The sequence below is a fragment of the Strix uralensis genome, chromosome 3 (assembly GCF_047716275.1).
Source record: "Strix uralensis isolate ZFMK-TIS-50842 chromosome 3, bStrUra1, whole genome shotgun sequence".
In the NCBI taxonomy this organism is placed as follows: domain Eukaryota; kingdom Metazoa; phylum Chordata; class Aves; order Strigiformes; family Strigidae; genus Strix; species Strix uralensis.
Genome location: NC_133974.1, coordinates 79,471,748 through 79,490,157, shown reverse-complemented (window position 1 = coordinate 79,490,157; position 18,410 = coordinate 79,471,748). Strand labels below are relative to the sequence as shown.

General features: G+C 45.0%; 1 protein-coding gene across 4 annotated transcripts; it reads left to right on the top strand.

The window, feature by feature from the left end:
- The first annotated feature begins 9,265 nt into the window (after positions 1–9,265).
- TBXT (T-box transcription factor T) lies at positions 9,266–17,428 on the top strand. 4 transcript variants are annotated; one of them, XM_074864801.1, is made up of 8 exons: positions 9,266–9,471; positions 9,648–9,912; positions 10,483–10,617; positions 11,325–11,386; positions 11,476–11,537; positions 12,498–12,671; positions 14,290–14,419; positions 16,233–17,428. In XM_074864801.1, the coding sequence occupies exons 1-8, from the start codon at positions 9,266–9,268 to the stop codon at positions 16,498–16,500; spliced, it is 1,302 nt and encodes a 433-aa protein (XP_074720902.1). In that variant the 3' UTR covers positions 16,501–17,428. The 4 variants fall into 4 exon arrangements, with proteins under 4 accessions (XP_074720902.1, XP_074720900.1, XP_074720899.1 ...); XM_074864799.1 differs by having other exon boundaries at positions 12,495–12,671; XM_074864798.1 differs by having other exon boundaries at positions 12,495–12,671; positions 14,287–14,419.
- The last annotated feature ends 982 nt before the right edge of the window (positions 17,429–18,410 follow it).

Sequence of the window (18,410 nt, the reverse complement as noted above, 5' to 3'; positions counted from 1 at the left end):
ATCAGGAGTGAATTCCTGGGGATACATGGCATCTGCCACAAGATCCTCAAAGTGAAATGAACCTTAAATTACAGACTTGGACAATACTGAAAATTTCCTTCTGGTTTCTTAAAGAAAATTTTTGCAAAGCCAGTGTTAAATAATAAGCTGCCTAAGGCATAGAACTGGAGGAGGCTTCAATTAGTGGTGTTTGTGGTTTTTTTAATAATATAAAGAAACAGTGAATATAACATGTTTGAGATTTGATTTAATTCAACTGAAGATTAACAACTTGTTTAAAAAGCTGAAGAAGGCAAATAAATGTTTGCAATGTGCCTGCAAGATTATTAGTGTATAACACTAACAAGGATGCAAGTGGAAAGTCCATGACCGAAAGTAACCTGCCAGCTTAAATGAACACAGGTTTGAGAAGTTCTCAGGTATCAGAGCACCTCCAAAAGAACATAAATGTAATTCAGATTTTAAATGCTTGATACCTCTTATATGATGGCTATTGTTTTTTCACTCATGTACCTGGGATACTGATCTGATACTCTGGAATACCACTGCAAATGGGTCAAAGCTTTCCAGTGCTCACTGGGAGAAAATTCCCATAGAGTGGTGTGGAACAACATTAAGGACAAATGACAAAATACCTTTTGAATTAGGAGCTACCAAAAGTACTAATGCAGACAGACATGATTGGGATCAATGTCTTTTTCTGTTCCCACACAGAAGTTAGGTGCACAGATTTGTAAAGAAAAGGTCAGGACAAGACTTGAAGGTTCATCGTTGCGTACAGCAAGAATATTGATGTGAGCACACTAGACATGGTGTAAGCGTGTAGCACAACATTGACTATCTAGCTATCACAAAGTATGAGTTTATACTTGCTGAGGAGGGGACAAAGGTATTATTGAAGGATTTTGTACAACTAAAGTCCTAGCAATAATAAAGCTGGGTATCCCAGAATTCATATTCTTTTAGAGATCTGGGTGAATTAGCCTGTTGTTCTATCATTAGCTTTTAAAATAAGCGATTCACCTTCTTCAGTGATCTTATATATACAGGGGAATGAAAGAGCTCTTATGAGATGATGAGAGGAAACTTGGGAAAGGAGTTTTCTCAGGTCCAAGGGAGTAAAAAGAAATAGCTGTCCCAGTTAAATCCACTGCTGTTTAGTTGGCCTTACCTGAGAGTTTGATGTTAAGCCTGTTGGAATCAGCATTGAAAGAAAGAAACTTAGTGCACAGTGTTATCAAAATTGTGCCTCTATAGCTTGTTTTGGACTAGTTAACCACTAACTGAGGTCGCTGGTGTTTAACATGAAAAGATAGTGCAGATTTTCTAGGCGAGGGAGCTATACATTTTTCCTAGCAACCTGCAAGAATATTTATGATGACCCGGGAATGCAGTGAACATCTACTGATCTGAGATAGACATAAAATGTAGTTTCATAGGAGTGAGCAATTTTAATTAGCATAAAGATCATAGGCAAAGTGGATAAGAAAAACATTTAAAATTAAATTGGTTTATAAAAAGCACAGGTGTAAGTCTTGATTCCTTGGGGAATAAGTGAGTCAACAGAACCACAAAAGCAATGCCTCTCTGTCTGGAAACATTACGAAATAATCTGCATAATGAGAGGTGAAGGATCACTTCTTCCTATGTAACAACTAATCACTGTTAGATGGCACATCAAACTACTTGGACCACTAGTCCTAGGTCACAGATGACATTTTCTTAGCAAGGGCAAGAAATATTTTCCGGCCCTGGGAAAGCATCTACCTTGCAGAGATTTCAAGGAGAGGCTCGGGTGTCTGCAGTATCTCCTAGGCATTCCTGGCACTGCCTCCTGTGGCCCATGTGCTGGTGGTTATTACACGATGTTGTCCCCACACATTCATTATTTGCTGCTCATTCACCATCTCTGTTGTATCTGCATGTGGTGCTGACAGCATGGGCTGGTAGACAAAAAGGTATGGCTTAAATAGTCCCTTTTTACTATGCAGACTTTTTTTTTTTTTTTTTTAAAAACAAATTGGAAATACAAAGTGAACCAAAGTCTGCAGCGTGCTGGAACTAAGTGGGACTAAAATGACAGTCTGGTAAAATTGCAAGTGTTCAAAAAGCATCCAGCAGGAAAAGTGCACCCTTTTTAGTGAATCAGACTGGATTTGCATTACCAGAGAACAAAAATTGACAATTTTTGTTTTGACATGTAATTACTTTTCATTATGCATTATTAGCTTATCGGATACTTACTTCCATTATAAATGGTTCCAGAGAAAATAAGAATGGGCTATTACCAGTGAAAATTTCTGTGTAATATTTTCAGTATGAAATAGAGCAGCTTACCAAAGTGGAGATCCAGAAGACTTGCCCAAAGTGAGACAGTGAGTCAGTGGAGCTCAGAATCAGCCCTCCTGACTTCCAGTCTCTTGTGCTGTACATTAGATTAACCATCTTTCCACAGCTAAACTCATTAGGTGGCATAAGGCAGGAACAAAGGTCCAAGACTCAATGAACCTTTGCTGAATTCAAAATAGGAAAGTGTAGGAAACATTTGTGTTTGTCAGAGCTTGATGGGTACATTTAAGGCAGAAAGGCTGGAGTTTGCAAAACATTTTACACTCCTGCTCATGAAACAGAGGACCAGAAGCATGTTTGAACATCCCAGAAGCTGCTCTCCAGGTCTGAGCCCTGTATGACAGGAAGAAGATGGCGTTACTTCACCCACTGTCTCCCTGACAAGAGGAACTTCTTTAAGGAGCTGTTGTGTCAGTAGTTTCTCTTTTCTCTGTCACTTTCCAGTGAATGTTGCCTTATCTATTCCTTGTCCACATTTAAAGTTGCTGACATCACAGTCCTGTTCTTCCACTCTGTGTGGTCCTTCTACCACCTGTTTTTCTCTGAGCAGACCTGTCCAGGATGGTGCACAACACAAATGTTGTATACATAATAGAAAAAAGATTTACAGGAAAATATGGTGGTGACTTGATCAGTTCAGGAGTTTTTCACTTTCTTAAAAGTAATAATATGAAAATATTTAGATCAGATGTGGAGAAGTCCTTGCTGGTGAAGCAAGTGTGGGTAAGATGAAGATTTGGGTATAGAGAGTAGAGGTAGGTCATATACAGCTTGGAAGAAAGAAGTTAATTGGGTTCAGAGCAGTGTAAGAGAGGAGACAGTGCAGGGGGCTAAAAAGTAGCTCAACTGATGTAAAAGTACACTACCTGTGAGTTCAAATAATATCTATATTGAGTTAAGTTCCAGTTCTTTCCTATGAGCCAGCTGCATCAAGATGATGAAAAACAGCATCAGAGTTATGCAAAACTGTTGCTATCGGTCAATGGAGATGAACTCAAAGGAGGTAAAGAAGAAAACAGTTTTCTATCAATCAGATAGTTTCCTTGCTGATGAGAGGCCGAGAATTTGCTTTCAGTAACCTCTTATTGCTAAAGCTGTTCAAGTGCTTTTATTTCATATGGATGAGGGAATTACCAAGAGCAAGAAATCAGGAAATAATCTTGGCAGTAAAGGTCTCAGAAGAGGCTGTAAGCTTTGAGGCCACATCCAAGGCAATTACTAATTCCAAAACATGAGATAATCTAGATTCGGGCACAAGTTGCCCGGTGAATACTAAAAATGTTACCCTTATTTTTAAAATAGTACTCATCAACACTGTGTATTTACCTTTCCTGTGGAGCAGTGAGGAGGAGGAACAAATGTGTTAAAACAGTAAAGGAGGAGAAAAAAAAAACCACAACGGAAAAGGAGTTGATTTTTTTAAAAAAAATCTGCAATTACAAATTAGGACATGTATCTTTTTTTTTTTTTCTAGAGGTGTTAATCTTATGTAGCTATGAAGCACACAGTTTGTCTTAAACCTTGCAATAATCTCCATGAAATGTTGAAAGGCAAGAGAAACGAGAAACTGTGGATTCCCAACTGCCTTAAATCTTTTACTGATACTAAAAGAACTGCAAGAGAAATATGGCCTGTTTGATTCTCAGCACCACAAACTTTTATAGAGAGATAATGCTCAAAGCAAAGATGAATATTCCTGTAAAAGTATGTTGTTTCAGTTATTAACAATAATGTCAGAAAATGGTAGGACTTCTGTATTGAGACTTGAACATTAATTTTTTAACTTACCCTAACATCTCTCAGCAAGAAAGGTCACGCTTACGTTAGTGCCCTTTAGGAACTCTGAGCTGAAGTAGAAGGAAAGGTGTTGTTTATGGTAGGGTCTCCTGCTAGGATGTTTATGATGAGGCAAGAACTTTCTGTCATCAGACTCCTATGGTCCCTGTTTGAAGCAGAACTCATCTTCGGTATGTGGGTTTTTTTGTTTTGTTTTGTTGCTGTTTTGGGTTTTGTTGGGTTGGTTTTGTAAGATTATCTTGTAGTCCAGGATAAAGCAATATCTGTTATGCTACCACCTCTCTTTGCAGCCCCAGTGCTCCATTGTGCCTGTCCCTCTTTGCAGTTTTTAAAGAAATGGCCTGTTAAGAGTGGTGGATGGCCCTTATTTGTGTCATCTATGTGTTCCTTCTAGCTGACGCGGGATAACTTGGTTTAAATATCTCTAGTCTTCTGAGCAATATAATTAAGATATTGAAAAGGATATTCTAGCTCAAAATTTTGAGTTTGGATCAAAAGTACTCTGCTCTCAAGTCTGCTGATTTCATCCATCTTTGAGTCAGACTCTCCCTTAAGGGCTTTCATGGGAGCTTCAGTTTGTTTTGTTGTTTTTCCCCAGTTGGTGCTGTCTAGTGCAGCAGGAGCTGAAGTCACTGGAAGTTTGGTCATTGACTTTCATGAGGGAAACCTCAGGATCTGAGCATCTGAGATGGAGAGGGTACTTAGCAGTACTCAGGCAAAGATCTGACTAAGTCAGTCAACGGGAGTTTTGCCACCTTCAGAAAATGTGGGATGGCACTCTGCCTTTGCCTTGCCTTCCCAAAAGTTAAAGGGGGAAAGCAAAACAAATCAAAATCAACATGTTGTGCTGCGTTCACACTACTTGAAAAAGAAAATGTTTTTCAGAACTGTGTATGCATTAAAACCTTTGGAGAAAATCAGTCCTACTTCTTCAATGCTAAAAGTAGTGAACCTGAAACATACCTCTTCCAGGGGCTTAACGCTCACAGTGTATTAACTTAAAATGGATAAAACCACTGGATGGTTTCACACGTTGACATTTCCTATGTAGGTATATGTTAGTACGTTGGGGTTACAAAATGGTGAGTCTTATAAACAGCTCTCCCAGAACGATCTTTAGGCTTTTGCTTGTTTAAACCTTGTATATAAGGAAAACCTTATGCCAGATTAAAACGAAATCTTATGAAAATGGCATTTACATACTCGATCAATGTCTCAACAGTAATATCAGTAGGACATTCCTCCCCAGTGTCCAGGAAAAAGCAGCTCACAAGTAGAGATGGAGATAAACATCTCTATTACATCTAGATTATATCAAACGTATTCATTTTTCTTAAGGGGGGGGGGGGATTTTTTAAAAAAAGTAGATCGTGGGAAAGTAGGTGTTTATTCTTCAGGAGTGGGACTTTTTGACCTTTGAGGGGTGGGTGGGTCCCCCCGGGTCCCCCCCCTACTCCCACCCCGGGGACGGTGGGTGCCGGCCCGGCTGGGCGCTGCTCCCCGGGGCGGCAGCGAGGGCTGCAGGGACGCGGGGCCAGCACCGAGGGCGGTGCTCGTTGCCTCGGTGTCTGTCTGTCTGTCTGTGTCTGTCCCGAACTGCAAGCTGAAAGATAATTCAACAGATCCCCCCAACACCCCACCACGCTCTCATTTTCGCTCGGCGTCCCCGGGCGACTGAAGCTGCCCACGGCTCAGCCGGTGCCCGGGAGCGGCGGGAGCGACCATGGGCCGGTTCCCCTTGGGAAGGTGCCTGGGGATTTGAGCTGTCCCGGGGAAGAAGGTGGGGAACGAGGGACAGGTCTTATGAACCCGAGGTAACAGCTGGAGGCTACTGCTCGCCCCATGCGAGAAGGAAAGTATTGCTATAAATCGGGAATCTTTATAGCTGTTCGGCCGGAGGAAGCTTTTTGGCTGTAAACTGTCATGCACTGCAGCCCTCGGTGAAAAGGCTGTGGAAGTGGGGAGTCCGCTCTCCTGAGAACCAAAGTGCAATTAAGATCAGAAAGAGGGAGAAGGAAATAAAATAAAGACGGCGGGAATCCAAGCCGAGGAAAAACTTTACGGTTTGGCTTGATTTCCCCCCCCCCCGTTCCAAAGATTCTGTATAACTTCTGGAAACTTTTTTTTTTTTTTTTTTTAAATGATCATTTAAAAATGTGAAGTTGGATAGACTTTTTTTTTTGAAAGACCAGCTAAATTTGAGTGCATACATTATTCGTCTGGGATGAGCGGCGCGGCCATTTGCTAAGTATTAAGTAAAATGTGAAATATATCAAATTAAATGCAACTTCAACTCTTCTCCCTTTGCCTGAAGAGAGCGATCAGTGCAAAAAGTAATAAACATATAGATAAGTGTCTGGTGCCGAAGGGATTGAGGTTGCTTTCCGTTCCTTGTGTGCGTATATATATAAATGTGTTAAGAATTAGCCCTTCCTTGAAGCATCCATCCGGAAAAATTCGAACCGTGTTTTTAAAGCTCGGACCGCCTAAATACCCGCTCAGACCGGCTCTATTTATTTTATTTATTCATTTTCGGAACCGTTCATTTTCCACGGAAACGGCCCCGTCGCTTTTAATTCCGGCTGGTTCTGCTGCTTTCGGCTCTTAAACACGTTCATTGTCAGGTGAGGTCGAGTTAAGGAAGAGCTGAGGCTGGAGTTTGCCCTACGCGCCCCCCCCAGCCCCTCCCGCCCCCCTCCCCGGACCGTACCCTAAAAGGGACGCGACTTCTACAAGGGGGAAAAAAAGTCCCTTCTCTCCCCTTCACCTGCACGGAGTGAGTGACTGTCCTTCTCTGGGGTTAACTTGTCCTGGTGCTCGGCTTTTTCAGGATTAAGATGTTTGGAATGTCGCCTTCAAAATCCAAACCCAAAGTGGGATGGTGCTGCTAACCCGACCGAGGCACAGCGTGCCGTGGTCTGGGAGGGTTTGAAGGCTTTTGCTGGGATGCGTTTGGTTGGTTTGAGTGTAGCACCTTAACTGAAATAAATACCTGAGAGCGAACAGACCGTCTCGAACTATCTATAGCAGCCGCTACGTATCAACTCAGTAAGCTTCGCCCGTAATTTCTTTGCAAATGCTGCTTTCCCCTGCCGAAGAGGGCAAAAAGCGGGCGGGAGATGCTCGGGCAGAAAGAGCTTTAGGAAACTTTAACGCAGGAATTAATCTGAAGGGATAACAATTTTTCGCGAGTTTTTGGACAGTGGTTGAAGAGAGCTGGCGTGCGGAATTTAACATGTCAGGTTGAAGGGGAAAAAAAAGCTCTGCGGAGCTGAGCAAGTTAATGATACATGAGCCCGATGGTGCTGTGTAATGAAAATACAGCCGTGACTCGTAGCTTCTAAACCAAAAAGAAACCGAAAATAATAACGGAAGGATTGGGTTTATTTGAAGTTGGATGAGGGCAGACAGCCCCGGGCTGCTGCTCCGCTGTGTGCGGAGCGTGGAAAGGCAGGGGGTGCAGGCAGGGGTGCAGGCAGGGAGTGCAGGCAGGGGGTGCAGGCAGGGAGTGCAGGCAGGGGTGCAGGCAGGGAGTGCAGGCAGGGAGTGCAGGCAGGGGGTGCCTCCTCGCAGAAGGAGACGGTGCCCGGACTGAACTGCCGCCTGCAAAAGGGACCCTCCCGCCTGCCTTCCCCTGGCAGCCCCGACTTCCAGCTCCTCCTGCTCCCGGACTACCCCTGACTACCCCGGGCACTTTCTCCTAAAATCTTAAAAATCCCGGCCGCGATGGTGCGCGGCGTCTGGAAAGAGAGGAGATGCTTATTTTAAAAGAAGCCTTTATTTTACACCGCGCCGCTTCTTTTTCCCTCCCCTTTGCTCCCGTTTAAAGAACTTGTTATTGTTTAAAGAGACCCCATTGAACTATTTCCTGCTCATTGTCACCTCTCTCCCCTTCGCCCTCTATCCAGGGATTCTCACGGCAAGGTAATAAACTGTTTCCCTCACACCACAGACCGCCGCAGCCCCGGAGAATGCAAACTCTTAAAACACCGGCGGGCGGGAGTGTTTCAGAACAGCCCTCCTCTCCCTCGCCCCATCTCTTGCTTTTGCGCCAAACAATTTTAAAAGAAATCCAGCCCGTTGCAAAGTTTCCCCCGCGGGGCTCAAGCTCCACTCTTGCCCGCAGAAACTCGCGGGGGTTCCTCCTTGTTATAGGGAGCGAAGCCTTTCGCTATCCAGGTGGTTTTTAGACCCGAGTTTTTATTTAGGTGGGATGGCTCGTAACCGCGGATCTGGTTTTAGATCTTTTACAAAATGATTTCATTTGGGTGGGACGGCTCGCAACCATCGTGGTCGAGCATCTGGGCTGCCTGTGCTGGCGGGGGGAGACGGGTGGGCTCTGGTGCTCGCCACGAACCGGGGAGAGGGTGGCGGGGCTGTGCCTTTACTGTGCCGGGCTCCCGGGCAGCGGCTCGGCAGGGCGGTTTCAGCTTTTCGGTTACATTTTCCAGCGAGGCTTCTCGCTGCCGACTGCAACCTTCACTTCAGCAGAAGCGCCACGACCCGCGACAAGGGAGCGTGGGGAGCGGCGGGGCGGGCGCGGCGGGCCGCCGGCGGAGACGGACCTGCCGTTTCTCTCCTTACACCTCAGTCGGCGGCGGGGGTGTCTCCCGCCCGGTTACCGGCTGCCTAAAGGCAGGCCCGGGGGCTGGCCGCGGCGGGCGGCCGTGGCCCCGCGAATGTCTGCGGCGGGGAGGCGGGAGGGAGCCCCACGCGAGTTATGAGGCTCTCGCCGAGATGGGCCATTTCCTCCGCGGCCGCCGGAGCCCCGGTCCCGGCGGCTTTGATAGAGGTGCAAACATTTGGGGGCAGATTTACATAAAATAGCCGCGTTTAATCCCGCGGGCTGCAATTAACATCACAGGCTTCCCCGGGCACCGTTGTGATATGGCCGCGGGCAGCCAATCGGGAAGGGCGGCCGGGCAGATCAAAGCGGCCCTCCGCCAATCAGCGGGGCCCCCCCGCCGGCATTGTGATGTCACCGGGGGGGTGTTTATGACGGGGTATAACAGCGGCCCCTTCCCCGCTCCCGCTCGCTGGGGCCGCGGAGGTCAAGCGGAGTCAGCCCCGGCCCCCCGCCGCCGCCCGGGGCTGTGCCAGGGCCCCGCCGGGGCCCACGATGAGCTCCCCCGGCGCGGAGGGCGCGGGCAAGCCCCCGCAGTTCCGCGTGGATCACCTGCTGAGCGCCGTGGAGAGCGAGCTGCAGGCGGGCAGCGAGAAGGGAGACCCCACGGAGCGGGAGCTGCGGGTCGCGTTGGAGGACAACGACCTGTGGCTGCGCTTCAAGGAGCTCACCAACGAGATGATCGTCACCAAAAACGGCAGGTAGGGCAGCCGCGGGGCCCGCGCCCTCCCGCCGCCCCCGGCCTACACACGCCTCCTGTGGGGGTCCCGGCGGCAGCGGGGGGCGGCCGAACCGGGGACGGGGGACGGGGGGGGGGGGGGCTGCCCCCCGCCGTGCCTCGCGCCGCCGTGCCTCGCGCCGCCGTGTCGCCCCGCAGGAGGATGTTCCCAGTGCTGAAGGTGAGCGTGTCGGGGCTGGACCCCAACGCCATGTACTCCTTCCTGCTGGACTTCGTGGCGGCCGACGGGCACCGCTGGAAGTACGTGAACGGGGAGTGGGTGCCGGGCGGGAAGCCGGAGCCGCAGGCGCCCAGCTGCGTCTACATCCACCCCGACTCCCCCAACTTCGGCGCGCACTGGATGAAGGCGCCCGTCTCCTTCAGCAAAGTCAAGCTCACCAACAAGCTCAACGGCGGCGGGCAGGTAAGCGCGGGGACAGGCACCGGCACCGGGACCGCGCCGCCCGCAGCGGGGGGGGGGTCCTGCCGAGCCGCCGCTCGCTCCCTGCCTAGTGCTCGTTCTTGTCCTGCTGTTACCAAACGTGCTGGGGTGGGTCGCGTATTTACACCCCCTTTCCGCTCCCCCCACCCCGACTGCATTCTTTCAGCAGAGCCGGACTTTCCGCCGAGGATGGGGGCCTCCGTGTGTTGAATTTCTTTGTTAAAACTGTCTTTCTGGTCTGAGTATCTTGATAATGCCGAAGGTGTAGTAGATGCATCCGTCTGGCTATCTGTTGCCAACACGTCTGTGGCTGTGCAAGCTGCCCTGTCAAGTGACAGGGACGAGGATAGCTAGGCAAAAAGTCGGGGTGCTGACTGCAGTGCTCCTTCTTTTTTCTTACAGCTTCGGTTTTAGGGTTTGTTCGTACCTGTTGCCTCTTTCTCTGTTGGAAAGGTGGTTCATCAGCTACTTAAAAGCCCGAGTGCTTTCTGTGCCTGCCAGCGCCTGCCGCCACTCTGTCACTGCTTACCTGCTCTATCCGTTTGCCCGCAGATCATGTTGAACTCTCTGCACAAGTACGAGCCAAGGATTCACATAGTGCGAGTGGGTGGCCCGCAGCGGATGATCACTAGCCATTCCTTCCCAGAGACCCAGTTTATAGCCGTGACGGCCTACCAGAACGAGGAGGTATGCACAGCAGGGAAGGAAGGATGCAAGTACCAGGAGGTTTCAAGTGGCAAAGTGCAGGTTACAGAGCAAAACAATGGATCTCGTTTCACGTTTTTCAGTTCTTTCTGTGCTTTTTTTATATATATATACGTAAAAGCCCCATGAATGTAGAATAGCACCAAGTTCTGAGTATGTACTGTAAGTTCATTGCAGGAGAGTAATTCTTAAAAGATTCTGTGTGGCAAACAGGTACGGTAAGAAATATAGTTGTTGTTTTCAGCTACACAGTGAAATAACTGGATGTGTCATTTTCAAAACTGGCCTCTCTCTGTTAGCCAAAATGCACGCCTATGCTTCATGAATCTGTGAATAACCTACCTTACTGAGATTTTTTGATGCCTACTCTGCTCTGGCTTGAAATGTGAAGCTTTTTAGAACTCTCTAGTGTACTACCTTTCCTAGCTGTTTCCTTAGCTGATCAATAAACCCAGGCAATTAGGTCTCTTAGAATTTGGCAGAGGGACTATTTCCTAGCCCTCTGCTAATACTTCAGACTTGAGGGGCTGTTAATTGGTGTCCGTAGGTTGGTATTATGGGCCTAATCTTCTTTCTTCAAAAATCTATGATTTCACTAACTTCAATGGGTAATCCTAATTCAAATCCTAATATCTGTATGATAATGAATGGTGATGCTTGCAAATAAAAATATTTGTTGTTGTTTTTAGATCACAGCTTTAAAAATTAAATACAATCCATTTGCAAAGGCATTTCTTGATGCAAAAGAAAGGTGAGACCTCTTAATTCTAAAGTGTGGATTTTTTTACATAGACTTGTAAAAACATGTTCTTAACTAACACAACACGGATTCTTTTATAGAAGTGATCACAAAGACATGATGGAGGAAGTGGGAGACAACCAGCAGTCTGGGTATTCGCAGTGTACGTTTCCTTTCATTGTGCATCGTGAACATAACTTTGATTCCTTCCATCTCACCTGTTAAGTTAAGCAAAACTTTGAGAGCAGTGTTTGCTGGCTGGCTTGTTGGTTCACAGGGAGAGTAATATTACCAATCCTTATGATTGTGGTTCATGCAGGTTTATGATTGTATAAATATTATGATCTCTCTGTGTGTGGTTAAGACTTCTGTATTACATTCAAAATCTTTTAATAGAATCTTGCAGTTACCTTCATGTCCAAAAAGACAGTCGCCTTTGTATACAAGGACAGCAGCAATATTCATATGGATATGGAGACAAAAGTTTACTTCAAAATACAGCAAAAAAATTATTGAAATGTTACTAATGTTTTAAGTACTTTAAGAAAATTAGGGGCACCTGCTTAAAAAGTTTTTTCAGATTAATAAAAAGCATTAGTGTGTTAATTATTTCTGTTTTAACAGATTATTGCCAAAATATGTCTGCAGCCTATAAAGAGGAAGAAGTTGAGTTGCAGCACAAATTATTTTGTTTTGGTGAAAATACTTAATTTTTAAGAGTTTGTCTGAGCAGTCTGAGAAACCTCAGACCTTAGCTATAGATTGAGACCCTCAAAGAGCAATTTAAAACTGAAGATTACACTCAAAATTACTGAGCACACACTACCTACGTAAGGGAGGGTTTAACCATTTCAGTGTTTCCTTACTGTGATTGTAATTAAATGGTAATTTTAAACATGTTAGCTTGACCTGGGGCTCTTTCTAAGCTGTTGTCTAATTTTCCTTCATAAGATCATTTAAGAAAGTTGTAAAGATCCAGGTTTTTCAGCCATGTTGAAACTCCGTTTCCTTTCCCGAGTGTGCATTTCCTCACTGATCAATTATTTATCTCGTTGCTGTGATTCTTTCCCTGCCTGGCTGCATTACGTACCCATCTGACAAACCTCTTGCTTCCTCACAGTAGGTAGTTGGCTCATTCCCGGGACTGGGACCCTGTGCCCACCTGCCAATCCTCACCCTCAGTTCGGAGCCCCCCTGTCGCTCTCCCCTGCTCACAGCTGTGAAAGGTACTCATCGCTGAGGAACCACCGTCCTGCCCCCTACCCCAACCCCTACACCCATAGGAACAACTCACCAAGTAAGTCTGATGTTGCAGCTCTGTAAAAAGATGGGAAATGAGCCGAGGTATGCGAGCTTTGTGGTGGGCTTCTCGAGCAATGCCACAGAGACTGAGGTCACTGTCTGGCACACAGGGCTTGGGGCCAGCATGGCAAAGAAATAGGGACGATGAGTACGTGTCCCCAATCTCTGTACGATGGAAAAACTGAGGGTGTGTAGAACTGCCTCCTCCTAATTGATTAGATTATATTGTGCTGGCTTTGTCTTGTGCTCTTGAATTCTTGTAACCAGCGAGCTTAAATTTACTTTGACGTTTTTTAAGTTTGAAATTGAAGGTTTTAATAATTAGTTATAGTTAAGACAATGAAATGAAGAAGTATATGTCTGTTCTATCACTTTCACTTGTTAACACGTAATATTTGAGGGCCTGATTCTGTCAGTCTCACTTGCCTGGTGCTGTAGTTAACATGAATACATTAAGGTTGTTCTCAATTAATGTGTCACAACTGGATACACAGAAACTGTGGAGCTGAATAAACTTCAGAGCTATTTCAAAGTTGTGCTCAGAAATAGCCAAGTAACTTAAGGCTTGGTGCCTTAAGCCACGAGTACTTAAGGGAGAGGAGAGAAGGGCATATTTAACAGTGATCTTTAATTTAAAAAAAAAAATTTCCCCCCGCCTTCTTCTGGCAAAAGCCTGTTAATTTTTTCCCTTCAGCCTGTACGTATATTGAAGGTTCCTATTTAAAAAAAAAAACAAAAAACTTTACAAATCAAAATAATATGCAGGCTGCTAGATGCAGCCTGACCAATCTTGTATGTAACTTTGTAGTTCATTTTAAAGTGGAAAACAAGATTTCTGAGGACTTTTCTTGCATCTTAGAAATTTTATGCAAGTTTTGTGACTTGAAACAGAATAAAAGAACAAAACACCTCCGGCGTTCATTCTTGTTCCCTGGTCCTTAGCAAGGAACCTCTTCTCCTTCCCTCCACCAGCTGCCACAGCAACTTCTTTCTTGCTACAGATGGCTGTATAGGATTCCCTTTGTAGCTTCCTAGTGCCTCTGCTGTGTTGGGCAGCCAGTTTTGGTCACAAGCCGACTAGTTTAAGCCACAGTCCAATCACTCCTGGTGGTGCCTAAGGCAGACTTCAGAGCTCATGGTGGCACGCTCAGCTCAAAACTGGGGTGTGTGATCCAGTGATACGCTTGTTATCCAGGGCTGCCAGACTGTTACTGCCGGTGTAGATGATGGAGATAAAGAAGGTGCCCTGGAAGAGGGATTGGTATAGTGTAAGTAAGGAGCCCGTCTCTTCCCACTGACCAAATAAGGAAGCATGTGCTGAGTTAGCAGGTGGTTTGAAGACAGCTTTTTGGCCATAGAGCCTTCACAGAAACAGGACTTTGCAGTTGCAATTTGAGCAAAACAACACATCAGCAGGGGCAATGCCAGTGAAAGTGTAAGTTTGACACAACTGGTAGCTGACTTCATTTTCCTGCGTGTGTGTAATTTTGTTTGGGTTTTTTGCAAGGCAGTAATGGGGGAGTGTGGTTTAAAGCTATACATTGCGTTTGAATACAAGATCATTATTTGGCCTGATTCTAGTGTGTTTAAGTGCTTGCTTGTTTTCTCAGCAGCCTATGCCGATAACTCCTCTGCCTGCCTTTCCATGCTGCAGTCCCATGACAACTGGTCTTCCCTAGGAGTTCCCACACACACGGCGATGCTGCCCATGAGTCACAGCACTGGCACAGCTACCAGCTCCAGGTAGGAGACCATCCCTCAGCAGCCCTCAACTCTGTATAGGAGAAGAAAGCTGAAAAAGGAGGTGAAGAGTCACCAGCAAATTAGAAATCCTTGTGGCCATGTGTGAATCATTAGCTCTTGGGGGGGAGGGCACTAAGAAGGACTGTTCACAAGGAAAACAGATTGAAGAAACAGATAAAAATTTTTTTTAATATTTTGGTTTTGGAATTGTAGATACTTGTGACAGCAATATTGGTAGATTAAGGATTGCAAATCGCTTAGACACCTACCCATTGAATTTAGGGATGTTCTTTTAAGCTTAATCTCTTTTAAGCAAAACGGTGTTTAAAAAGTTTATTTTTGATCTGTTTCTTCTTAGCCAGTCACTGCTTTCCCAGCCATCTCCACAAACCCTCGTTCTGCTACAAACGAAGTGTGGAGAAGGAGCAAGTGGTTGGGGCAGAAATTCTCTGCTTAAGCATTGCCATACAAGCCAGCATAGCATGGGATTATGCTTGTGGTGAAAGCCTTTGCCATTTTGTGATCATATAAATGTATCTTTTCTCCTCTTTTTACTTTATCTTAAACTTTTGGATCCTTTAGCAGAGATTTAACTTACAGTCAGTCCCTTGGAGCTAAACCTGAAAATTCAGACACGTAGATAAGGTGGTAAAATCTTTGCTATTAACGACAGAGGGTTGAGGTTTGGGCATCTTTCTCAGAAATGCAGACCTACCACTCTGTGGAAAGCATTTTTATCTGAACCATGCACATGGACACTTAGCTGTTAATCAGAGTATGTACTACTACCTGGTATAAGATAACCGTATTGCTGAACATAAGTTTTAGTCCTGAACATATGTTAATCAAGTAAATGGGTCCTCCTAGCACTTCTTTCTATGTCTGACCCCCAGGATACATATTTGGAAAGTTGCAAAGTCCACTGACTTTAAGTTGCTACACTGAGTTGTCCAGTAGATAAAATCAGTAGAACTGGAACTGTGGGACTTCAAGAAAGGCACTTCTGTCACCCCTTTTATCTAAAACCCCTGTCTGTAAAGTAACAATACATTTATCTTTCCAGTTAAACTGCTTGGGATCAATAGGTTGAAAGTGTTCTGTAGTGGTATACAGCAGGAATGAACTTTTTCTCATAGTGTTTCTCTTGAATCACCTTGTTTCTTTCAATTCATATGTGTGTTTATACATATGTGTGTGTGTATACATACTCAGAGGGGAGAGAGTGCGGAGGCTGTACTGTCCTGACAAGGGTTTTTTTTTCCTTTCAAGCAGCCCTTTCTGTAGTATCCGTGCAATGTGCAGCCATCAATCTGGCTCTTCCCTTTCTAACATGAGATGATGAACGAGGAGGGCTGAACTGCTGTCTGGAGGCATCCATCCCTCTCTGACTACAGAGGCACTCAAGGGGGGTTAGGGCTCTGACAGACTTGTGGCAATAGATTCCAACCTGCCTGGGTCCAACAGCTGCTGTGTCCAGCCACCTCTACCAGGTCCCTTTCCCCTGAGGCAAGGGTATGGCATGGCTCAGGAATCAGCTCTCAAACCTCTGCATTCCTCAGCCAGCCTGTTCATTCCTCAGCTTGGCTTAAAATTTGCTAGTATACCTAGTGCTTTTGCTTTATTGGTGGGGTGCCATGAACATGAATCCTGCCTGGGAGTCCTTCCTACCTCGCAGTGTCTGGGAACTTCCTAAAGAAATTCACTGTCTTCAGCAAGTGGACCCAGCCTGGCAGCTGTATTATGACCCGAGCAACTGTCAGCAGGCACTAGAGTCACTAATAACTTGTTTTATTTATCACTTTCCCTCTTTCAGTCAGTATCCTAACTTATGGTCTGTGAGCAACAGCACCATCACACCAGTGTCTCAGTCGAGCGGGATGTCCAATGGCCTGAGCTCCCAGTTCTTACGCGGCTCTCCAGCGCACTACACTGCCCTTCCGCACCCGGCCACGGCCGCCTCCTCCGCCTCCCCCCTGTACGACGGCGGGGCACCCACGGACCTGCCCGACAGCCAGTACGATGCCGCTGCACATGCCAGGCTAGCATCCACGTGGACACCTGTCACCCCCCCTTCCATGTAAACCCACACCCTTTTACTAGAAGACAGACTTTTTAGCTACTGAATTACTCTAAATGCTTAATCCTCAAGGAAGAAAAAAAGGAAACGTGAAGTAAATAACAGACAAAGCATCTGCACTGCTTTGCATAGAGCATCTACATTATACCTCTTATAGCGAACAGTGCATCGTTGACTTCATGTAGAGTTTACAAACCTGGTGAGCGTGCAATTCTGAGAGCAGATTCACTGCTTCTAATCTTTTTTTCTTTTTTCTTTCTTTTAAGTTTGATAGACCTAAGTTTTAAGATTTTTACTTAGATTCCAAATTTCTCAGTGTTCTGATATACTTGGACCTGAAGTTTGGCATCGTTCTTGAGTAAGTTACTCCTAACTGTTTTTCAGTCAATTTTTTTAATGGCAAACTTAGCTATAGTTATGAGAAAACTTTTATTAACCATCTAGTTAGAAGCATTCTGAAATATGCACAAATGTAGCTGAGGAGTGAAGTTTTTGGAAAATCATGTGCACTAACACGTATTTGCCTCACAAATACGTTGTGTTCTTAACTGTATGCTTATTTCCTTGCTGCTGAATTAATGTCGAGACAATCTGCAAGAACTATATTCTTCCTAATAAATGCAGTATTAACGTTTGGTCTAAATCATTTTACCCAAAAAGACTCCTTTTAGAGGTAAGTTTTGCTGTTTGATCATATAGATTTCAAATACCTGTCAGCTTAGCTAAACATCTCATTTCAAACAGCCAGTGTCTAATGAGCCCTATCCAAAACCTTTTCAAGCCATTGTGTTTTTTTGTGGTCTCTGGCTCAAGCCTTAAGGGAGGGAATTCAACACCTGGAGAATCATTCTAATTTATTTTATTTCAATATTGTACTCTGTCAATCTATATTTATTATTTGGTAAGTTACAAGTTTATTTTCTACATGTTAAGATATGTAAATAATCCCTCAATCTACGGTGTACTCTGAAGACAATCATACGTGGGATATGTCACCCAATGGCACATTGAACAGCATGGATGTAAGTAGTTAACTTATTGTAAGAGGGAAAGCTCTAGTTACCAATAATTTTTGGGAAAAGTGCAGATATATAAGCTTTAAAATACACCAACTGCTTGACTTGCTGGAAAGATCAGGTCTTGGTAAAATATTTCCTTCAGGACTGATAATATTAAGTAATATGATCTAAATTTCTAATGCAGCTTAACCCAAAACAATGGCTCAAAGTGTGCTCTGGGACATGTCTCTTTTTCCCACTGACTCTGACAGGTACATATCCCAAGGAAAATGAATTGTTTTTCATAAGCCATAATAGATAACTTTTCTAATGAAGTGCCTAATATAGTGAAGCAAAATTCTATATCAGGGAATTCCTTAAATGACTCATCGATGTGTGCTCATGTGCTACACTGGCAGCTTTAAGATGAAAAAGCAAATATGTGCCACCATTTTGGTCTTTTGGCACCCTATGGGCAGGTCCCTGCACCTAGAAAGACTTTGGTGGGGCTTTCTCCCTGCAGAAGAATTTGTGTGCAACTGCAGGCTGCAGTCTCCCGGAGGTACTCCAGCAGGAGACAGCACCAGAAGCAGATTGCTGCATGTCTGTGTTCTCTGTCAATATGTAAATACTGATCTAAGCGCTCCTATTTTATTGTGAAGGTAAATTGTGTAAATGATGTAAGTGCATTATTATTTAGATCATTTTGTAGAAATTAGGAACATATTTCATTGTGAGGTTTTTTACTTGTATTTCGGAAGTATAATTTAAATTGAGAAAGAGTAAAGATTCTTAAATAAACTCAGTGCTTAATTTTCAGTTTGTGGGGGTGGTGGGAAAGGTGAAACAAGTACACATCAGATATATTGAACCTACAGTATGTTGACCTTCCACGGAGCAATTTCACAAATGGTTC

Excerpts from the sequence above, each read along its gene's own strand:
- TBXT (XM_074864798.1), top strand. The coding sequence starts at position 9,266 with ATGAGCTCCCCCGGCGCGGAGGGCGCGGGCAAGCCCCCGCAGTTCCGC. Across the intron at positions 10,618-11,324 it reads CGGCCTACCAGAACGAGGAG|ATCACAGCTTTAAAAATTAA; the intron begins GTATGCACAGCA and ends TGTTGTTTTTAG. Across the intron at positions 11,387-11,475 it reads TTTCTTGATGCAAAAGAAAG|AAGTGATCACAAAGACATGA; the intron begins GTGAGACCTCTT and ends ATTCTTTTATAG.